At 51.3% G+C, this 19,524-nt stretch overlaps 1 protein-coding gene across 1 annotated transcript in view; it reads left to right on the forward strand.

Moving 5' to 3' along the window:
• Window positions 1–19,185, forward strand: part of OTUD7A (OTU deubiquitinase 7A) — a 162,195-nt gene extending 143,010 nt beyond the window's left edge. Inside the window, exons 10-12 of the mRNA XM_052659938.1 lie at window positions 16,254–16,368; window positions 16,559–16,643; window positions 17,740–19,185. Coding sequence (XP_052515898.1) covers window positions 16,254–16,368; window positions 16,559–16,643; window positions 17,740–19,185 — 1,646 coding nt within the window. The remainder of the gene's footprint in view (window positions 1–16,253; window positions 16,369–16,558; window positions 16,644–17,739) is intronic.
• The last annotated feature ends 339 nt before the right edge of the window (window positions 19,186–19,524 follow it).

The raw sequence follows: 19,524 nt of genomic DNA on the forward strand, positions 1-19,524 counted from the left end.
ACCGTTGATCAGGGCCTTTATTGGGCGGTCGCTCTCGGGCAGAACTCCCGGGGGCGGGTGAGCAAGGAAGCAAAGGGAGTCTGCGAGGTATGAGGGGTGGGGAAAGGTTTTATAGCCAGGGCCGGGCTCCCATATAAGGTAGAAAGCACGGGCTACGGCGGTGATTGGTGTCCAAGGGCTCCGTGTCGGCACCTGATTGGACTGCTTGGTTGTCGGCCCGCCTCCGGGACTTGTCTGCGGCACTTTTCCGGGGCATGCCTCAACATGCCCAACCTTGCCCGACCTTTCACTCTGAAAACTTGCTTTCCCATGAGTGGGCTCTGGTCCCAGCGTGGTGTCTGAGGGGCTGTGCCCTGGGCTCCTCCAGCTCCCCCTGCTGGCTCCCTGCTCATAGCGGTGCGGTCCCTGCCTCCGCGGTCTTCATGTGACCAGGGCTGCACATTGACCCATTCAGTTCTCACAACCACGGCACAAGCAGAAGCACGGCACGTGTGAGTGGCTCCCACTGGCTGGGTAGCCTCTGTGCTGCACGTCAGGCCCTCACACATTGGGAGAGAACACGATTGCTCCACAGACTCTGAGGCTTTAAGTATTGCTGCCAACACGTCCCCTGTGCCATCCTCGCTAGTGCGTGCTGGTGGGTGAAACCGTGCTTCTTGCGCTTCCCGTTGGCCTGAAGCCCAGTGGTCCTACATGCCCGGGGCTGAGGGTCCATTCAGTGATGCTGCCTGTTGCTTGCAGGTTTGAAGGAGCCAAAGATTAAGTGTCCTTGCCTTGGGCCCTCACCACCTTGTAGGGGAGACAGGCAACCCCACCAAGCCACACTCTGTACAAGGCAGTATATGCCCCAGACAGGCACAAGCTCCATTCAGCAGGAGAGTGATTATTCTAATTGGAAAGAATGGGCAGATGGAGCGGAGCAAAAGTGCTGTGCCAGTGCAGGCATGTGGCTGGCGTGCTGCTGGTGCGGCCCCACAGGCACCTGTCATGGAGGCAAGGTGGCACTGGGCCTGAGTGCTGCCACAGCCTCACCGTGTGCCCCGCGGTGCCTGTCCCCTTCTCTATTGTGCAGTGACACCCACCTCCCTGGTTTGCCTCCCCTAGTTCACCCTCATCACCCCCACCCCATCCTCTGCCCTTTCTCTTCCACCCATTTTCCCGTTGGTCTCTTTCTAACTGGACACGTGTAAGGACCTCATCATTTAGTTGTGAAGTGACCACCAAGGGATAGTCCCTCCACACACTGAAGTTCTCAGTCATCCCTGGGAATGGTACCCCCTGTACCAGAATCAGGCCTGTCCCCTGATCCGTACATGTTCCTTCAAAGATAAACCTAAAGGCCTCAATTGGCCCCCTTCCTGGCCACCCAGTGTCTCCCTGAAGGGATCTGCTGTGGGCAGGAGCAAGAGAGCAGACAGTGTCCGAGGAGCCATCACCAGAGGAAGTCTACCCCACAGTTCTGCGGGGTACTGTCCTACCTTCTGGCTGACATCAGAGACTGCCTGCAGCTTTCCACAAATACCAGATCCTAGCAATTCCACTACTGTTACCTGGTGGTTGGGGATGGTGGTGAGAAACTGAAAAACCATTAGGAATCTGCTTAGGGAACAGGCTTATCCTCTCTTCTCAGCCTTTATGAGGCCAAGAATGTGGAAGCAACCACATGTGTTAGCACCCAAAAGAAGATGGCTAAATAGCATCGGGCTGCAAGGGTGGTCGCTGCTCTGCTTCTGTAACAGGGAGTCCTGAGGTAGGTGGTCCAGGGCTGGTGCATCAGCCCTAGACATCCTCAGGGACTCAGGCCCCAGCCTCTCCCTGTTCCACCATCCTGATCGTGTGATTTCAGCCTCATGGTTATAGAATAGATGCCGTAGCACCAGGCATCACATCCACAACCCAGGCTGGGCAAAATGGCTCTTTTCTTGAAATTTAGTCATTTTATTTTAGAAGAACACCTTCCTCCAGTACCTGTGCTGGCATCTTATGAACAAAGGCTGAGCTCCACACTTGCAGTTGTCCAGCTGCAGAGCAACCTGAGAAGTGAGTGCATCAGAGGAAGAAGGGGATAAGGTAGTAAGTGGGGGTTCACTGACCCAGCTCTGAATCAGGGAGAGAATGTGATGTTACCAGGCAGTTGCATCTGGACTCCACTCTTTATTTCACCAGCAATGACCACTTATCTAGGGAAGGGCAAAAGTGAAAAAATAAATAAATAAAAGGGTTCTTCACCAACTCGGGCCCTCATATGGAAATAAACCACATAGGCTGTTAGGCTCTCAATCCCCGAAAAAGCAGTGGTGCATGAAGCTGTCAGTGCTGTGCTCCTTGGGAGAAAATCCAGTTTATTAAGTGCAGAAAGAAAAGCAGCCCTCCTCACAGGCCAGGCACTGCCTGTGGATGTCAGGTTTGGGGCTGACCAGTGAGGGTGGCACAAGCACCAGGCATCCACCCATGGCCGTGCCCCCATCGGAGGAGGGGCAGGGACGGGTGGGTGGTCCCACTAAGAGCCAGAGCCAGGCTTGGCTCCCAGCGACTGACTTGATGGCACATTCCTATGCCTCCGATGTCTACATGCCACCAGGGGGTTTATGCTCGGAGGTTTTCTCTCCTAGAGCCCTGGGCTTATGCCAGGACAACCTCCCCAAAGCAGTCAGAAGCCTTCTGATCCTGCTGAAGTGAGACCTCGGCCTGGTGAGGGGCTTCTCACTCCCTCCTTCCAGAAGGTCTCCAGCTCTGTACCTTTAGGCTGGGTTACACTCTGCCCCCCAGGAGCTGCCCAGGAAGCTCTTCACAGACTCTGACGTCACCACTCCTGTAGCATCCTTGCCTACGAGGACCAAGGATGCTCCGTCAGAGGAAAGGTGGTGAGGAAACCATCCTCCTCCTCCCTGCCCTTCCCTGCCGTGCCTCCCTCCATTCACAGGGCTCCCTGGTGATGGTTAGAACCCCTTCGGCTTTGGCTGCATGTCACCAAAACCCAACTCAAGGTGGCTCAGGCAGTTAGGGGGCTGGTTCTCACACACACTCGACAGTGTGGGGCAGGCAAGCGCCCTGGGGCAGGTGGGACATTCAGGAATGTCGGAGATGACCAGGTCACTCTGCCTCACCTGCAGCCTCCTCACCTTTTGTTCCAGAGAAGCACCTGCCCCCACCCCCCAGCAGCAACCGGGTGCTGTTTGACCCCAAATTCCCATGTCTAAAAGGACTACCTGATCTGGGACAGGAAGTACACACAAAGATCCTAGTGCATCTTGTCCTGGAAGAAACAAGGGGTGGTGTCGGGAGGGCTCCTGGGCCAATGGATGAGGCTCCCACAGGCGAAGTGGACAGTGAGGACCATCACTGGAAGGAGTGGTACCACGAGGAAGTTACTTCAGTCCGTGGGCTCATAATGATGCGCAGGGAAAGTTTTCCTCATCAGTTCTCCAGGAAGCTCGGGGCCACGCGTGGCCTTGGAGACTGGTAAATAGCAGGGACGCATCAGACCAGATCCTGCATTCCATCGGTGAATTAGTGGCGGGTCCTTTGTCTGAGTTAAGGCACCCTGGCTTGCCATGAAGGGAGAGGCAGTCTCGGTAAGGTCTGCGTTCATGTACTGAAGTCCTATCCCCCAGGCCTCAGATTGTGACTGTATTTGGAGATGGGGTTTTCGGAGGGGTAATTAAAGAAAAATGAGGTGGTTAAGGTAGACCCTCATCCACTGTGACTGCTGGTCTTACAAGAAGAGTAGATTAGGACAGGGACACCCACGCAGAGGAAATCGCAAGAGGACACAGAGGAGAGTCACCTGCAAGCCAAGGACGGAGGCCTCAGAAAGAAAGGACCCTGCTGACACCTTACGCTTGGACTTCCGGGCTCCAGACTGTGATTAATAAATGGCTGCTCTGTAAGCCCCTCACTCTGTCTTTCGTCGCCACCCAAGCAAACCAATACAGGCAGAAAGAATACCTGGTTACTCAAGCCCTTGGGAATGAATGAGAAACTGCCACGTTTCTCATTAGCCAGGCTCAGCTCATCATTATCACCTTCTTGACCAGCGGATGCTACGTTCAGATCCATCAGTGACCTAGTCAGTGTCTGTGAGCTCTCTGTCCTCAGCAGCTCCTGTGTGGGGATCCTGGGACCCACTGTAGCTGGTGGTAAATTTTTTTTATAAAGTAATATTCTGCAAGCTCTACAGATCCACACCCCAGCAGATGTTTGGAACATGGCTAGTCTTATAACTCTGCTCCAGCGGAAGGGGTGATCCCACCGGGGAGGTTCAGCAGAACAAAGAGCAGGACCATTGGATGTATGATCAAGGGCCTGGTGAGCCTGCCATGGGTACACGGTGCTCCGAGAGCTGGGGCTGGAATTGGGGACAGACAGCTGGCCCTAGGTCAGGGGGACAGGCTGAGGATGAGCTCCAGCTCTCCTGTGTATACCTGCGCAGCTTGAGCCACGGGGAGGCTCATTCAACAAGTGTTCACTGTGACAGCACACTCATGACAGTGACAGTCCTGGACGGCCCACACCTCACACGGTGAGAGCTTGAGGTGGAATTCCTTCCTTCCAGGGGTCAGCAAGGCTGCAGGCATGGGTCCGAGCAAGGCAGAGCCTCTCCAGGTGACCTGGGCTCCAGAGACAGAATAACCCCACACCACAGGTCACGAACTCTGTTTTCAATCTGTATTTTATACACAGCTCACAGTTAAATCCCAATCTATGTTTTATGATTTCCCAAACCAGATACAATGTGACATTTCATTTCCAATCTATTTGACAACAAACTGTGCTTTTTCTTATAGGATTGATTGATAATAAACAGCACTCATTTCCTATTAAGTAGAAATTGGTCTTAACAGGCCATGAATATTATTAAATGTTCCATTTAAATGGATTTTATAATATAATCTTGTTAATATAGCAGCCTAAAATGATAAATTAACCTTTTTCTAATCAAACTGGCCCATCTGTGAACCTGTTTAAATACAATAATACAGGAACCACATACCACCCCACCTGTTACTGGACATTATAAGAATCAGATAAGTTCACGGTAGCAAGAAGGCTTTAGAAATTCCTAGCATTCCCTTTACAGTCGGGCTTCTTCCTGTTCAGCCACTTTCTAGGTTTGTGATTTGCCACTGAAAGACACAATCAGGAAGGGTGTGGAGGCCAGCTTGCCCCTGCACATGGTCTGCAGGCAGCCTTGCTGGAACACTGGCCACATACCGCTGCTGCTCCTGCCATAGCCTCGATTGTGGCTCCCAGAGGTGGGGGGCCACCCCAGGGCCTGGGGACAAGACAAGGGGTGTCATCTTAAACATTATTGGGTTTTGATACACAAACATCTCAAACAGCCCCCACATGGCCAGGAGCAGTGGGTGGAACTTCAGGGCTTGCAGGGGGACGTGAGTTCAGAGAGCTGGGTTTTGCTGGTCAAACGCCCAAGAGTCGGTTGTCCAGCAACATCTGCACCACCCCGAGGAACATCAGCTCTGAAGGCCAAGGCTTAGTTCCAAAGGGATGCCAGCTGTGCTCAACTACATGGAAAGAACTGGCCAAGGGTCTTTCATTAGGAACCTGGGGCCTGGAGAGATGAGGGGGCAGCAGACATAGACACAGGCTGCTTCAGACCTCCCCAAGGTGTCTGAGCTGCAGAAAGAGTGTCCTCCAGCCACCACCTCCCCGACTGCTGAGTCAGCCCAGCCCCCATCTCCATATGAAGTGCTGTCTCTCCCCTCAGGCTGCCCCAGGCCACCTGTGGACCTGCAGGCTTCTGATGGGTGGTGTTGGGGCTGGACATGGCCTTCATCAGTCCTCCTGCAGAAGAAGAGGGAGACAAAGCCCCAGGTGCCTGTCCTGCCCCCTGGACATGGGGAAGGAACCTCTTAGTCAACCAGCGTGACAGTCTGTTTCTGCTCTCCAAGAAGCCTCCCTCGTCACCGTTCCCCAGGGTTGCATCTAATGCATGAGAGAATCTGTGTCCAGAAAAAAAATGGACAGCTTCCTGACAACCCAAGTCCAGTTAGAGAATTGTCTCTGGGACATTTTTCTGGGGAAAGGATCTATGGGAAAAAACGCATCCTGGCCAAAGTCCAGTGGGCTGCCTGGAGCATGAGGCCACAGGCAGCTCATCAAGCAGGAACTCGCCACATCCCTGGCATTCATGGAGGGGAAAGAGCTGCCATTGCTGTGCACCTTGAGGTGTCGTGAAGCAAATCCTCATAAAGCAAGTCTGATTTTTCCCAAAGGCACAAGGATGCCTTACCCAGCCAGGGAATTCTGCATCAGGCCCACCAGAGGTGGTTCTTGGGCACTGATGGGCCAGAGCCAAGGCCACAGTGGGTCAGGTGCAGGGAAAGGAGGAGGATGACAAGAACCACCTTTCAAAGGCTCCTGTTCTTCATTGCAGGGCTTCCCAGGAGGCACAGTGGTAAAGAATCCACTTGCCAATGCAAGGGACTCAAGAGACACAGGTTCAGTTCTTCATTGACCAGACTTCTACATGTCTTAAAGCCACATGTCCTGTCTTCCTCATCTTTGCGTCTCCAGCACCAAGACACGGTGGGAGCAATTAATAAATGTTGCATGAGTGAATAAACAAGATCAGATGCTCACAGTCTACTAATTTCAGATAATTTTTGAAAGGAGGGGGAGGCAGGGCGGCAGCAGCAGTAAAAGGAAGAGTACACATTGTGGAGTAAGGCCGACATGTGGCCTGGGCGAGTCGCACCAGGGTTCACTCCTCCTCTGTAAAACTGGAGCAAGAACCCTGGAGCTGATGTAAGACCCGTCAGCAACGAATGCAGCGCTCCTGACACACTGCCTGGTATTGTCAGAGAGTTAGACGCAGAGATCCATGGAACAGAACAGGGAACTCAGAAATAACCCCACTCAAATATACTGAGAGGATTTTTGACAGAGAAGCAAATGAATTCAATGGAGGATGGATAGTCTTTTCAGAGAAATGGTGATGAAGCTATTGGAAATCCATAAGAAAGAAAAGGAGCCTGAACTCAAACCTCATTTATACAAAAATTAACTCAAAGTTGACTGCATAATAAAAGGGAAATGTACAACTGTGGACCTAGAGTTAGGTAAAGAGTTCTTATATATTGTCCTATTTGTTCCGTGTCTCTGGAGATCCGTGACTAATAGAACCACTAATCTGTTCTCTGCCTCTAGAATTTTGTCATTTCAAGCATGCTGCAAAATGGGAATCACACAGAATGCAGTCATTTGGGATTGGCATAATCCAAAAAAGAAAAGTTGGATCTCTACTGTGCAAAGATGGTGGGAAGAGGTGCGGGGGTCAGGAAGGAAGGAGGAAGAGAGGAAGGCAGGGAAGGAGGAAAGAAGGAAAAACAAGTTACAGATTGAGAGAAAATATTTGAAAACCACGTATCAACAAAGGATTTGTATCTAAAATATACAAAGAACTCTCAAAACTCAATAGCAAAAAGAAAACCCTCCAAACCATCCAAACAAAAATTGGGAAAAGATAGAGACAGACATTTTACCAAAGAGAAGATACAGAAGACAAATAAGCCCATGAAAAGTTGGTCAATGTTAGAACCACAAGAAATCACTGAACACCTATCAGAATGACTAAAATCTTAAAAACTGACAACACCAAATGCTGGGGAGAATGTGGAATAATTGGATTGCTCCTACACTGCTGGTGGGAAGGTAAAAATGGCTCAGCCACTCTGGAAAACAGTTTGGTGGCTTCTTGTAAGACTAAACATCACTTCTCATGCTGCTGCTGCTGCTGCTGCTGAGTCACCGTAAGTTGTGCCTGATGTGTGACTCTATGGACGGCAGCCCGCCAGGCTCCTCTGTCCATGGGATTCTCCAAGCAAGAGTACTAGAATGGGTTGCCATGCCCTCCTCCAGGGGATCTTCCTGACCCAGGGGTGGAACCCGGGTCGGCAGCTTCTTTACCCCTGAGCCATCAGGGAAGCCCTCACTTACCATATGACCCAGCATTTGTAGTCCTGGGCATTTACCCTAGAAAAATGAAGTTTTGTTCACCCAAAAGCCTGTACACAAAACTGCTTTATTTGTAATAGCTAAAAAACTGGAAACAACCCAAATGTCTTTCCTGGGTGCATGATTCAACATACTGTCTATATCACAGAATCATACTCAACAATAAAAATGAATGACTGTGATTCATACAATTACTTGAGTGGACCTCAAGGGAATTATGCTGAAGGGTAAAAAAAAAAGCAATCCCCGAAGACTGTGTTCTGTATGATTCTAGTTCTATAACAGTCTTGAAATGACAAAATTATAAAGATGGAAAACATATTAGTGGTTCTGTTAGGGATTTCCAGAGAAACAGAACCTATGGGATACATATACATATATAAGAGGAGATTTATTATAGGAATTGGTTCACATAATTATGGTGCCTAGAAAGTTCTACTGTCTGCCAACTGCAAGCTGTAGGACCAGGAAAGCCTGTGGTGTAATTCAGTCTGGGTCCAAACACCCAAGAACCAGGAGCACTGATGTCTGAGGGCAGGAGAATATCAATGTCCTGCTCAAACAAAGACCGCCAATTCCTCTTTCCTTGGCTGTTTTGTGCTATTTGAGCCCTCTGTGGAATGTATGATGCCAGCCCATGTAGGTGAGGGCAGTTTTCTGTATCCAGTCTACCAATTTAAATGCTAATCTTTTCCAGGACTGCCCCCCAGACACACCCAGATGTTATGTTTACCAGCTCTCTGGCCATCCCTTGGTCCAGGCAAGTTGATACATAAAATTAACCATCATGGTGGTAGACAAGGATTAAGGACCAAGAGGGTTATTTAGAAGCATGCTGTTTAAATTCCAAATGATGTACGTTCAAGATTCTCCAAATGTCTTTCTTGGTTATGGGTTTTTATTTAGTTTTGGTCTGAGATCAAACTTTTTATGATTTCTCTTCTTTTAAACCTGTGAAGGTTGGCTAAGAATATGTTCTATTTTGGTGACTATTCCATGGGATCTTGAAAAGAATGCGTGCTCTGCTGTTGTTGAGTTCCATAAATGTCCATTAATTCAAGGGTTCTGGTGATGTAATTCAGTCTTCTATATCTTTGCTGATTTTGTCTGCTTGTTCTGTTGGTTCCTAAAAGGGGCAGTCTCCAACCATAAAAAAGGGGCCATCTCCAACCACAATTAGTGTGTCTTTCTCCTGTCATTTTTGTTAGTATTTGCCTCATGTACTCTGAAGTCTATGCACACATGTAGGATTGTGACGGCTTCATGGAGAACTGACCACTGAGTCACTATGTAATGTTCCTCTATATATAACAGAACTGGCACTGGAGTCACTCCAGTTTTCTCTTTAGTATCTTTTGGCCTATGTATGTCTTTATATTTAAAATGGATTTCTTGCAGTCAATATATACTTGAGTTTTGCTTTTTATCAATCTGACAGTATCATCTATTAATCAGCATGTTTTGACCACTCACATTTCATGCTAGCTCTCTTCTGTGTGTTCCATCTATCTTTATTCCTTTTTGTCTTTTACTGTCTTCTTTATTTTTTATTTAATTTTATTGGAGTATAGTCACTTTAGTATCTTGTGTTAGCTTCAGGTATACAGCAAAGTGAATGAGAAAAAAAAAAAAATATATATATATGTATAATATATACATAAAAATATATACATTAAAATATATATGTAAAAAATATGTATATGTATAATATATACATATATATATATTCTTTTTTAGATATTTTTTCCATATAGGCCATTCCAGATTATTGAGTAGAGTTCCCTATGCTATACAGTAGGCCCTTATTAGTTATCTATTCTATATATAGTAATGTTTATGTCAATCCCAGTCTCCCAGTTTATCACCCCAAATCCACTGGTAGCCATAGATTTGTTGTCTACAACTGTAACTCTGTTTTGTAGGTAAGTTCATTTGTACCCTTTTTAATATTCCATATATAATTAATATCATATGATACTTGTCTTTCTCTGCACTCAGTATGACAATCTCTGGGTCCATCCATATTGCTATATATATTCTTTTTATGGCTGAGTAATATTCCATTATATATATGTACCATATCTTTATCCATTCATCTGTCAGAGGACATTTAGATTGCTTCTATGTCTTAGCTATTCTAAATAATGGTGCTATGAGCATTGAGATACATGTATCTTTTCAAGTTATGGTTTCCTCCAGATACATGCCCAGGAGTGGGATTGGTGGATCATATGGCAGTTCTGTTTTTAGTTTTAAGGATCTTTTGCTATTCTGGATTAGCAAGGTGTTTTCATCCAGCACATTAAAGATGTCACTCCACTATCTTCTTACTTGTTTAACCATGAGAAGCCTGCTGTGATCCTTAGATTTGTTTCTATATATGTAATGTGTCTTCTTCCTTTGGCTGCCTTCAGTATTTTCTCTTTGTCTTCCATTTTTAGCAGTTTGGATGTATTATATATATTCAGATTTGTTGCTGTTGTTTTGCCTGCTTGCTTTTTTCTTAGCCTCTTGGATCTGGTAGGGTTTGTCATTTGCTTTGGAAATATTTAGATAAGTAATGTCAGCCATTATTTATTTAAATATCTCCTCTGTTTTGTTCTGTCTCTCCTTTCCTCTGGGATTACACTTGCACAGATCTGGGGCTATCTGATACTGCCCCACCAATCTTGGATGTGCTGTTCTGCAAACCCCCAACTCGTTTTTTCTGTTTCAATCTAGTTAACATCTATTGACCTGTCTTATTGTTCACAGACTCTTTCCTCAGGTGTACAAAGTCTTCTAATCAGCCTCTCAAAGTCATTCTTTACAATTGTGGGGTTTTTTTTATTTCTAGCATTTCAATTTGACTCTTTCTTAGAGATTTTTTTCTCTCTGATGAAGTTAACCATCAAATTCTGCAAGGTATCTCCTTTTTCTCTTTAGAGTCTTCAACTTATTAATCAGTTACTTTAAATCATGTCTTATAGTTTCAACATCTGTGTCCTGTCTGTCTTGTCCTTCACCTGGCTTCACCTGTCAGTGTGCTGGTTTTCGCCTGTCTTTCCTTATGCCAAAAATGTTTTGTTGAAAACCAGCCATCTTGAGTTAGAGCGATAAAGACTAAGGTACATCATTTTGATTCCATTTGTTTTGCTGCATGGAATTTGGATCAGACTACATCCAAACCCAGCCTTCAGATTCTTCTAGTTATATCTCGTGGGTATGGTGGGGCTGGTATTTCTCACTGTCTGCCTCATGCTTTATGCTGCACCTCATTTTGGCATGGGCCTCTCTCCATATCCTGGCCCCTTTTCTAGCAGTAGATTGCTACTCCTCACAGCTTCTTAGCCTGGATATGGTAGGGAGAGCCGAGAGAGTACTGTTTCTTTGTTCTGATTAAGCCTCTTTCTCAGGTAGGCACTGTGTCCCTGGATCTGAGGGGAGGGAGTGACCTCCCCCAGCTGTAGTTCTGGGCTCAACACATATTCCTGCCCCTCCCCCAGAGAAGAAGAGACTTAGTCCCTATGTTCCGCTCCCTCCCCAGGCTTTCCTGGAGAAAGGCCCTAAGACCAGTGGCGTGTGCTGCCCTGCTCTCTGCAGGTTCTTCCTTAGTACAGAAGTCTTTGAAGGACAGTTTGTTAGAATGCTGGCCAGTCTTTTTCTGAGTACCAGCTCAGGTCCCACAGAGGGAGGGCTGTGTGTGCTCAAGGATTTCCCTTATGTCTGTGGCCCCCAGGGTCCTGTATTCTTTCCACCAGTCTACATCCTTCCTAAAATTGTTAACAATTTTAGCTGAAATCTACTTAGTGGGGTCCAGCTGAAAGAGAAAAACTGTGAAAGTGCGGTCGCTCAGTCATGTCCAACTCTTCCCGACCCCGTAGACTGTAGCCCATCAGGCTCCTCTGTCCATGGCATTTTCCAGGCAACAGTACTAGAGTAGGTTGCCACTTCCTTCTCCAGGGGATCTTCCAGACCCAGGGATCAAACCTGGCTCTCCCGCATTGCAGGCAGACGCTTTACTGTCTGAGCCACCAGGGAAGCTGGGGTCTAGCTTAACCAATTAAACTCATGTCCATACCTCCTCAAAGACACCTGTCATTCCTTCGATCGGGGGCTGGCCAGTTGCCTGCGACTTCAGCTCTTGGACAGGTTAAAGGAAAGGTGTGAATCTGCACTTTGTCTAGCTTGTTGTTGTTACACAAGTGGGACAGCCCTTCTTACATCCCTCAAAGAAACCAGAAGTCTCCATTCTTTTTTGCAAAAATAAGTACTGAAAATTGGTTGCTGCTTTGGCTACCAACTTTGTCCAGGCTATTTTGAGATGATGTCTATATGTTTCCAGGTTACCAGGGAATTCTCCATGTAAGAACACTGGAGTACGTAGCTGTTCCCTTCTCCAGGGGATCTTCCTGATCCAGGGATCCAACCCAGGTCTCCTGAATTGCAGGCAGATTCTTTACCCTCTGAGCCACCAGGGAAGACCCCAAAGTATTAGTCACTCAATCGTGTCTGACTCTTTGCAAACCTGTGAACTGTAGCTCACCAGGTTCCTCTGTCCATGGAATTCTCCAGGCAAGAATACTGGAGTAGGTAGTCATTCCCTTCTGCAGGGGTTAAAAGATAGGAGCATGCCTTTTCAAAGGGCCTTGGGGAGGGAGGGAGTTCACAGGCTTATTTTGAAAAGCATTTGCTGTTCCTGACATTTGCCACCAGAGGGCAAGTCACCACATCAGTCTCCTCACTGGGTGAGGTCAGGCTTCCCAGGCTTCCAACAGGGAAAAGTTAGGTGTGTAAAGTGAGAGGCAGAGGCACCTAAGTGCCTGAGTCTCACAGAGGGCTTGTTTTCGAGGCCTCCCTCTAGGCTGTACAGCTGGGGCTCCTAAGCCCTGCAACCCTGACCCGAGGGCCACAGCTGTGCTCTCTGCACAGAGGATGCCTTCTGACGTCCAGGCTGAGAAGCTGCTAGGAGCCTGCTGGGTGGTCAGGCTCTAGCACCTACAGGTGATTCCAACCTTCTGCTTTTTGTGTTTGGGGGGAGGCGGACAGTCAGGGTGGGGAGCCCAGGACATCCATCCCAGCCCAGCTACTGAGTAGAGGAATTCCCAGGGGCCCGTTGGTAGGGAAGCTGAGGAGGCTGCAGAGCTATACTACTTTAGTTGGTTTATCTGACAAATAAGCTAAAGTCATAGTGGTTTCAAGTGAGAAGTTTGCTTCTCCTGCAAATAAAGCCTAAAACAGATGTTCCTGATGAGCAGGCAGGTCCCCTCCAAGTGGGGAATCAGGAACCCACCCCTGATGTAGGGCCTCCATCATCCAAAGGCTAGAGAGTGGGAAGGGTGTTGGGAGAAGGCCCACTGCCCAGGGCTTCACACAGTGCCTCTGCTCACGCCCCACAGATACAAGCAAGCCTATGTTCTTTCCTAATGCTAGGGTGGGGGCTGGGAAATGTAGCCAGGCCTGGGCAGGTGCCCCCAAGGCACCTCTCCCCTGGGAAGGTGGACAGCCAGACCCCAAATCGTCCACATTGTACCTACAGAAATTACTTCTAACAGATTATTATTCTAGAACAATGTTTGCCAGATTTGCTTAATTTTAGACCCATGGAGGGAGAAGGCAATGGCAAATGGCAACCCACTCCAGTACTCTTGCCTGGAGAATCCCAGGGATAGGGGAGCCTGGTGGGATGCCATCTATGGGGTCACACAGAGTTGGACACGACTGAAGCGACTTTGCAGCAGCAGCAGCAGCAGCAGACCCATGGAGAATGCTTATTTAAAATAGAATCCTTGGGTCTGTTTCCTGGACACTCTGGTTTGGCCATCTGCATGGGGGCGTGGAGTGGGTGCCTTTACCAAGCTCTCCCTCCAGGAAGCCATCCTGCCCTGTCTACAGAGGGAGCCTCTACCCCCTGCCCTGACCCAGGGGTGGGAAGCCAGGCCAACCTTCTCTCTGTTGTCATGGTGACTCTTGGGACTATGGGGCCAGCTCCTGGGTATGACCCAAGGGAGGCTGGTCCTGAGCCAGTCCTGCAGCCCCTGCCCCCACCATTGTGACTACTCCACAGCTCAGCCCTGGGAGGGATGGCTGTGAGTCACAGACACACCAGACAAGACCAAACAGTCTGTGGCCAAGGTAGACCAAGCTGCCCCTGACCTCCCAAACCAAAGCACAGTGCCGCCCAGCCCCATCCAGGTGAAAAAGCAAACCTGTGTTTCTCTTCAACGGGGGCTAGGGGGGTGGAGTGGAAGAAGACTATGTGTGTGTCTTTATTAACACTAGAGGGCAGCACCGAGTCAGTATTTCCTGTTTCTTACTAGAAAATCAACTATTAAACGGGTATTCAGTCTTAGATTTTATGTATTTGTTATTTATTGATTTGCCTTTGTTTTTTTGCCACGACACCTTTGTCATGAATCTTGGGGAAATGACACCAGATTTGTGGCCCGCATCGGGGGGGCAGGGGGAGGGAATGCGTGGAGGAGTAAGAAGCAGAGTAAACCCTAGGCAGGAGCAGGGCCCCTGCGCCCTAGAGTGGCGACTGGGGGCTCATTGTCCTCAAAGACGGGGCTTTCTGTGCCAAAGGAAAGCAGCGTTTGGGAGACCCCGTGTGCTCAATCAGGGTCAGGCAACATCTGGCCACCAGCACAGGAGTGGGGCAGAGGCGCTCCAAGGCCAGAGCCGACAAGGCTAACCCTGAATCAGGGAGGGCCGCACCCAGCTGTCAGCTTCTAACCCACTTCCCCATCTAGAAGGCAGTCCAGCCTCACCTGCCACCTCAGCCGGTGGGACAGCAGAGGTGAGACCTCCCTGTGGAGGCTCCAAGGCCCCAGCAGGTCTGAGTGTCACGCCTGAAGGTGCACTGGTCCCTGCACCCACATATACCACCCCCAGCGTTTGGGCAGGCCGGCAGGTCCTGCCTCCACCCTGACCCTTCTGAAGTGGGCCCAGGTCCCTGGGGGCTGAGGCATGTTTTGATGAATCAGTCCCTCTGTGCAGTGAGGGGCCTGTCTCTCCTCACTGCTTTGTTGTTCAGGCGCTCAGTTGTGTCCGACTCTGTGACCCCATGAACTGCAGCATGCCAGGCTTCCCTGTCCTTCACTATCTCCCAGAGTTTGCTCAAAGAGGCCAATCATGCCATCCAACCATCACATCCTCTGTCGCCCCCTTCTCCTCCTGCCTTCAGTCTTCCCCAGCATCAGGGTCTTTTCCAATGAATTGGCTCTTCGCATCAGGTGGCCAAAGTGTTGAAGCTTCAGCCTAGGCATCAGTTCTTCCAATGAATATTTGGGGGTGATTTTCTTCAGGATTGACTGGTTTGATTTCCTTGCTGTCCAAGAAACTCTCAAGAGTCTTCTCCAGCACCACAGTTCAGAAGCATCAATTCTTCAGCATTCATCCTTCCTTAAGGCCCAACTCTCACATCCGCACATGACTACTGGAAAAACCATAGCTTTGACTATACAGACCTTTGTCAGCAAAGTGATGTATCTGCTTTTTAATACTCTGTCTAGGTTTGTCATAGCTTTCCTTCCAAGGAGCAAGGGCCTTTTAATTTCATGGCTGCAGTCACCATCTGCAGTGAAGATTTTGGGAGCCCAAGAAAAGTCAGCCCATTTCCACGTCGCCGCTTTGTCCACCTACACGTTCCCTCCTCAGAAGGCTCAGTGGTCTGCTCCAGAACAGCTTGCCAAAGCTCCCTCAGGCTGCTGTTCACCCTCAGGGTGCTCCTACCACCTGACAACAGAAGCTGTATGTCAGCTGTTCATCCCGCCCTCAGTACAGGGTGTGAGCTCCCGTGGCCAAGGCTACTGTTTGTGTGGGTCCCACACCGACAGACCTGCCCAGTGAGCTCACGAATGAGCAGACAGCAGGCAGCCCTCACTCCCCTCCTCTGGGCGGAGCTGGGTGGGCCTGGCCTCAAGCCCTCTCCCCACTGACCTTGCTCAGTGCACTGTCTGTCCTGGGTCCGGTCCGTAGAAAGGGCAAAAGCAGTAATAGCTTCTTTTTGTCTGCTGCCCCAGGAGGGCACCTGCCTTTTGATCCATGTCTCCAAACTGCTCTTTGGCATCCACAATAAAGACATTTTCTAAACTGTTAGTGGTGGTTTTGAAACCTCCGGCCTTAAGGCTCCTGCCCACGTAGAGGTCCTGTGTACACCTCCATTTGGTTTCCTTAATCACGGCAATACTTGGGCTCAGTGGACTTTTCCTGTCCTCCCTAGGGGTCACGGGGGCTTCGAGCCTCCACTCCCACCCTGGGCCATCTGGTACAGGTCTCTCTCTTTTGTGTTCCAGCCGTGATCCCCCTGACGGATTCGGAGCACAAGTTGCTGCCTCTGCACTTTGCCGTGGACCCTGGGAAGGACTGGGAGTGGGGGAAAGATGACAATGATAACGCCCGGCTGGCCCAGTAAGACCCCACCCTGTGCCCCTCCCTCCCCACCAGTGCCACTCGAGGTGGGCTGTTGCTGGGTTTCCTGGGGAGGGCCTGGGTGAGGCACCCCTGCTCCTAGTAGCTGGCTGGCCGGCTGCCCTGCTGGTGGGAGGGGTCCATGCGAGCAGGCTGGGGCGCATCTCACTTGCTGTTCCTCTCTCGCTAGCCTGATCCTGTCACTAGAAGCCAAGCTGAACCTTCTGCACAGCTACATGAATGTGACGTGGATCCGGATCCCCTCCGAGACCAGGGTGAGCTTGGCGCGAGCCAGGACACACCAGCATGCACTCTCAGCTTGGGGTGGGCAGGCAGGGTGCACCCTCCCCCACGCGGGGCCCCCTAATGCTGGCTTTCATCCTGCCTACGGTCTTAGAAGCCCCAGCTCCAGCTGAAACACGTGTCTGTGCGCCTGTGTGCTTGCGGGTCTGGGCATAGGCACGCGCTCCGACTAAAGGAGTTTTTCTCCCCTTATTTTCTCCAGGAGAGGCATGAACACACCCTCAAAATAAACCGTAGACAAGTCACAACACAAAACTGTCTCTGCCGAGATGGGAACATGATGTGCTGCCATGGAGCAGAATGAATTATAAGCCTGTGTGTTGATCCTTGAAAAGGCAGGGAACCAAGGCGCGATTCCTCTCCACTTCCTCTTCTTCTCTCCCCCCTGGGAGGGTAGAGCTGTGAGAAAGGGGGCTGGTGCCCCACTTGCCCCCCCTGCCTCTGGTTAAGACCATGCTGGCCCTGCCTCCAGATGTTAAGAATGATTCACTTTAAGTATCTGGCTGATGTTTTTGTGCCCTCACTTTCCTGTAGTGAAATCTCAGGAAGGGGGATTTTTTTTTTTTTAAAGCTTACAAATAATTGCCCCCCCAGACATCAGTTTAATTAAGCATAAAGTGGGGCCCATAACTAACAGTTTTTAAGTTTCCATGAAGAAGGCAAGGAGGGCAGTGCCCAGCACACAGCCAGTAAGTACCCAGGACAAGTTGGCACTGCTCAGAGTGCTTTTGTACTTCAGCCTTTATTCCTATCTAATTTTCACAGGGCTCCCTGATGCAGGCCCTGATACCCATATGGCACAAGTGACAGTCAGTGGCAGTCTGGTTCCAGAGTCCAGCTGCCTGGACTACATGACGTGGCTGTGGGTGTTCTCTTCTAGGGCCCACGAGGGCTGTGAAGGCAGCAACTCCAGATCGAGGATCAGGAGACTTGGGCTGGGACACAGCTCGGGCTTGGGACAGTCAGGCTGGAGGCAACACCAAGGGGGTGGGGGTCTGCCTCCTGCGGCAGCAAGGGGAAGGCTGATCTCTAACCTCCTCCCTTTCCTGCCCTCCCTCTCCTCTGCAGGCCCCTCTGGCGCAGCCAGAGTCCCCGACGGCCTCAGCGGGGGAAGACGTGCAGTCCCTGGCCGACTCGCTGGACTCGGACCGAGACTCAGTGTGCAGCAACTCCAACAGCAATAACGGCAAGAACGGCAAGGACAAGGACAAGGAGAAGCAGCGCAAGGACAAGGACAAGACCCGCGCGGACTCTGTGGCCAACAAGCTGGGCAGCTTCAGCAAGACACTGGGTATCAAGCTGAAGAAGAACATGGGCGGCCTGGGCGGCCTGGTGCACGGCAAGATGAGCCGCGCCAACTCCGCCAACGGCAAGCACGGCGACGCGCCCGAGCGCGGCAAGGAGAAGAAGGCCAAGGCGCGCAAGGGCAGCAAGGAGGAGTCGGGCGCTTCAGCCAGTACGTCACCCTCGGAGAAGACCACGCCGTCGCCAACGGACAAGGCAGCGGGCGCGTCGCCGGCCGATAAGGGCGGCGGGCCCCGCGGCGACGCCTGGAAGTACAGCACAGACGTGAAGCTGAGCCTCAACATCCTGCGCGCCGCCATGCAGGGCGAGCGCAAGTTCATCTTCGCCGGCCTGCTGCTCACCAGCCACCGGCACCAGTTCCACGAGGAGATGATCGGTTACTACCTGACCAGCGCGCAGGAGCGCTTCAGCGCAGAGCAGGAGCAGCGGCGCCGCGACGCCGCTGCCGCGGCAGCTACCGCCGCAGCAGCAGCCTCCACGGCCAAGCGGCCGCAGCGCAGGCCGGAGGCGGAGGGCGCGCCCGGCCCCGAGCGCGCCTCACCAGGCCCGCAGGCAGGGCAGCCCACGCAGCTGGTGCTCAAGCTCAAGGAGCGCCCAAGCCCGGGGCCCGGAACCAGCTCCCGGGCAGCACGGGCGGCGGCAGGCGGTTCGGCCTCCCCAGGCCCCGGCGGCAGCTCGCGGCGCACGGGCGCCAGCGGACCGGTCCCCGGCCGCAGCCCCCCGGCGCCGGGGCGCCAGAGCATCATTCACGTGCAGGCGGCGGGCGCGCGGGACGAGCCGTGCGTCCCAGCTGTAGGCGCGCTGCGGCCGTGCGCCACGTACCCGCAGCAGAACCGCTCACTGTCATCACAGAGCTACAGTCCGGCGCGCGCCGCCGCCTTGCGCACAGTCAACACGGTAGAGTCGCTGGCGCGTGCCGTCCCAGGAGCCCTACCCGGGGCGGCGGGTGCGGCTGAGCCCAAGTCGCAGACCTACACCAACGGCTTCGGCGCGGCGCGCGACGGCCTGGAGTTCGCCGACGCCGACGCGCCGGCCGCGCGCTCGAACGGTGAGGGCAGCCGGGGCGGCCCGGGTGCGGGCCCCGCGCAGAGGCGCTGCCAGCGCGAGAACTGCGCGTTCTACGGGCGCGCCGAGACCGAGCACTACTGCTCGTACTGCTACCGCGAGGAGCTGCGGCGGCGGCGCGAGGCGCGCGCGGCCCGGCCCTGAGCGCGCGGCCCGGCCCTACCACCGGGCTGTCCTCTCCAAGTTGTCGGTGTCTCCTCTGCGCCCTGGTCCACCGGGAGGCCGGCGATCCTCTGTCCGTGCTGTGTACGTGTTTGGTCAAACGTTCCTAATGGTGCCTGAACCTACACTGACGCCACTCAGGTAGTAGACGGATAGGAAACAAGTCATACTGTTGGAAGTGGGTGTGCTAGCTAGCATCTGCCTCGTACCTGTGGAAACTAAATAGCCATTGCAAGGGTATTTTTGTTCCTCAATAAGAGAAATAAAGAAATTTGCAGCCCTTTGTTTTTAGAAGGGAGTGTTTTACATGCCTTTTTTTTT

Source organism: Budorcas taxicolor, chromosome 21, assembly GCF_023091745.1.
Source record: "Budorcas taxicolor isolate Tak-1 chromosome 21, Takin1.1, whole genome shotgun sequence".
Taxonomy (NCBI): domain Eukaryota; kingdom Metazoa; phylum Chordata; class Mammalia; order Artiodactyla; family Bovidae; genus Budorcas; species Budorcas taxicolor.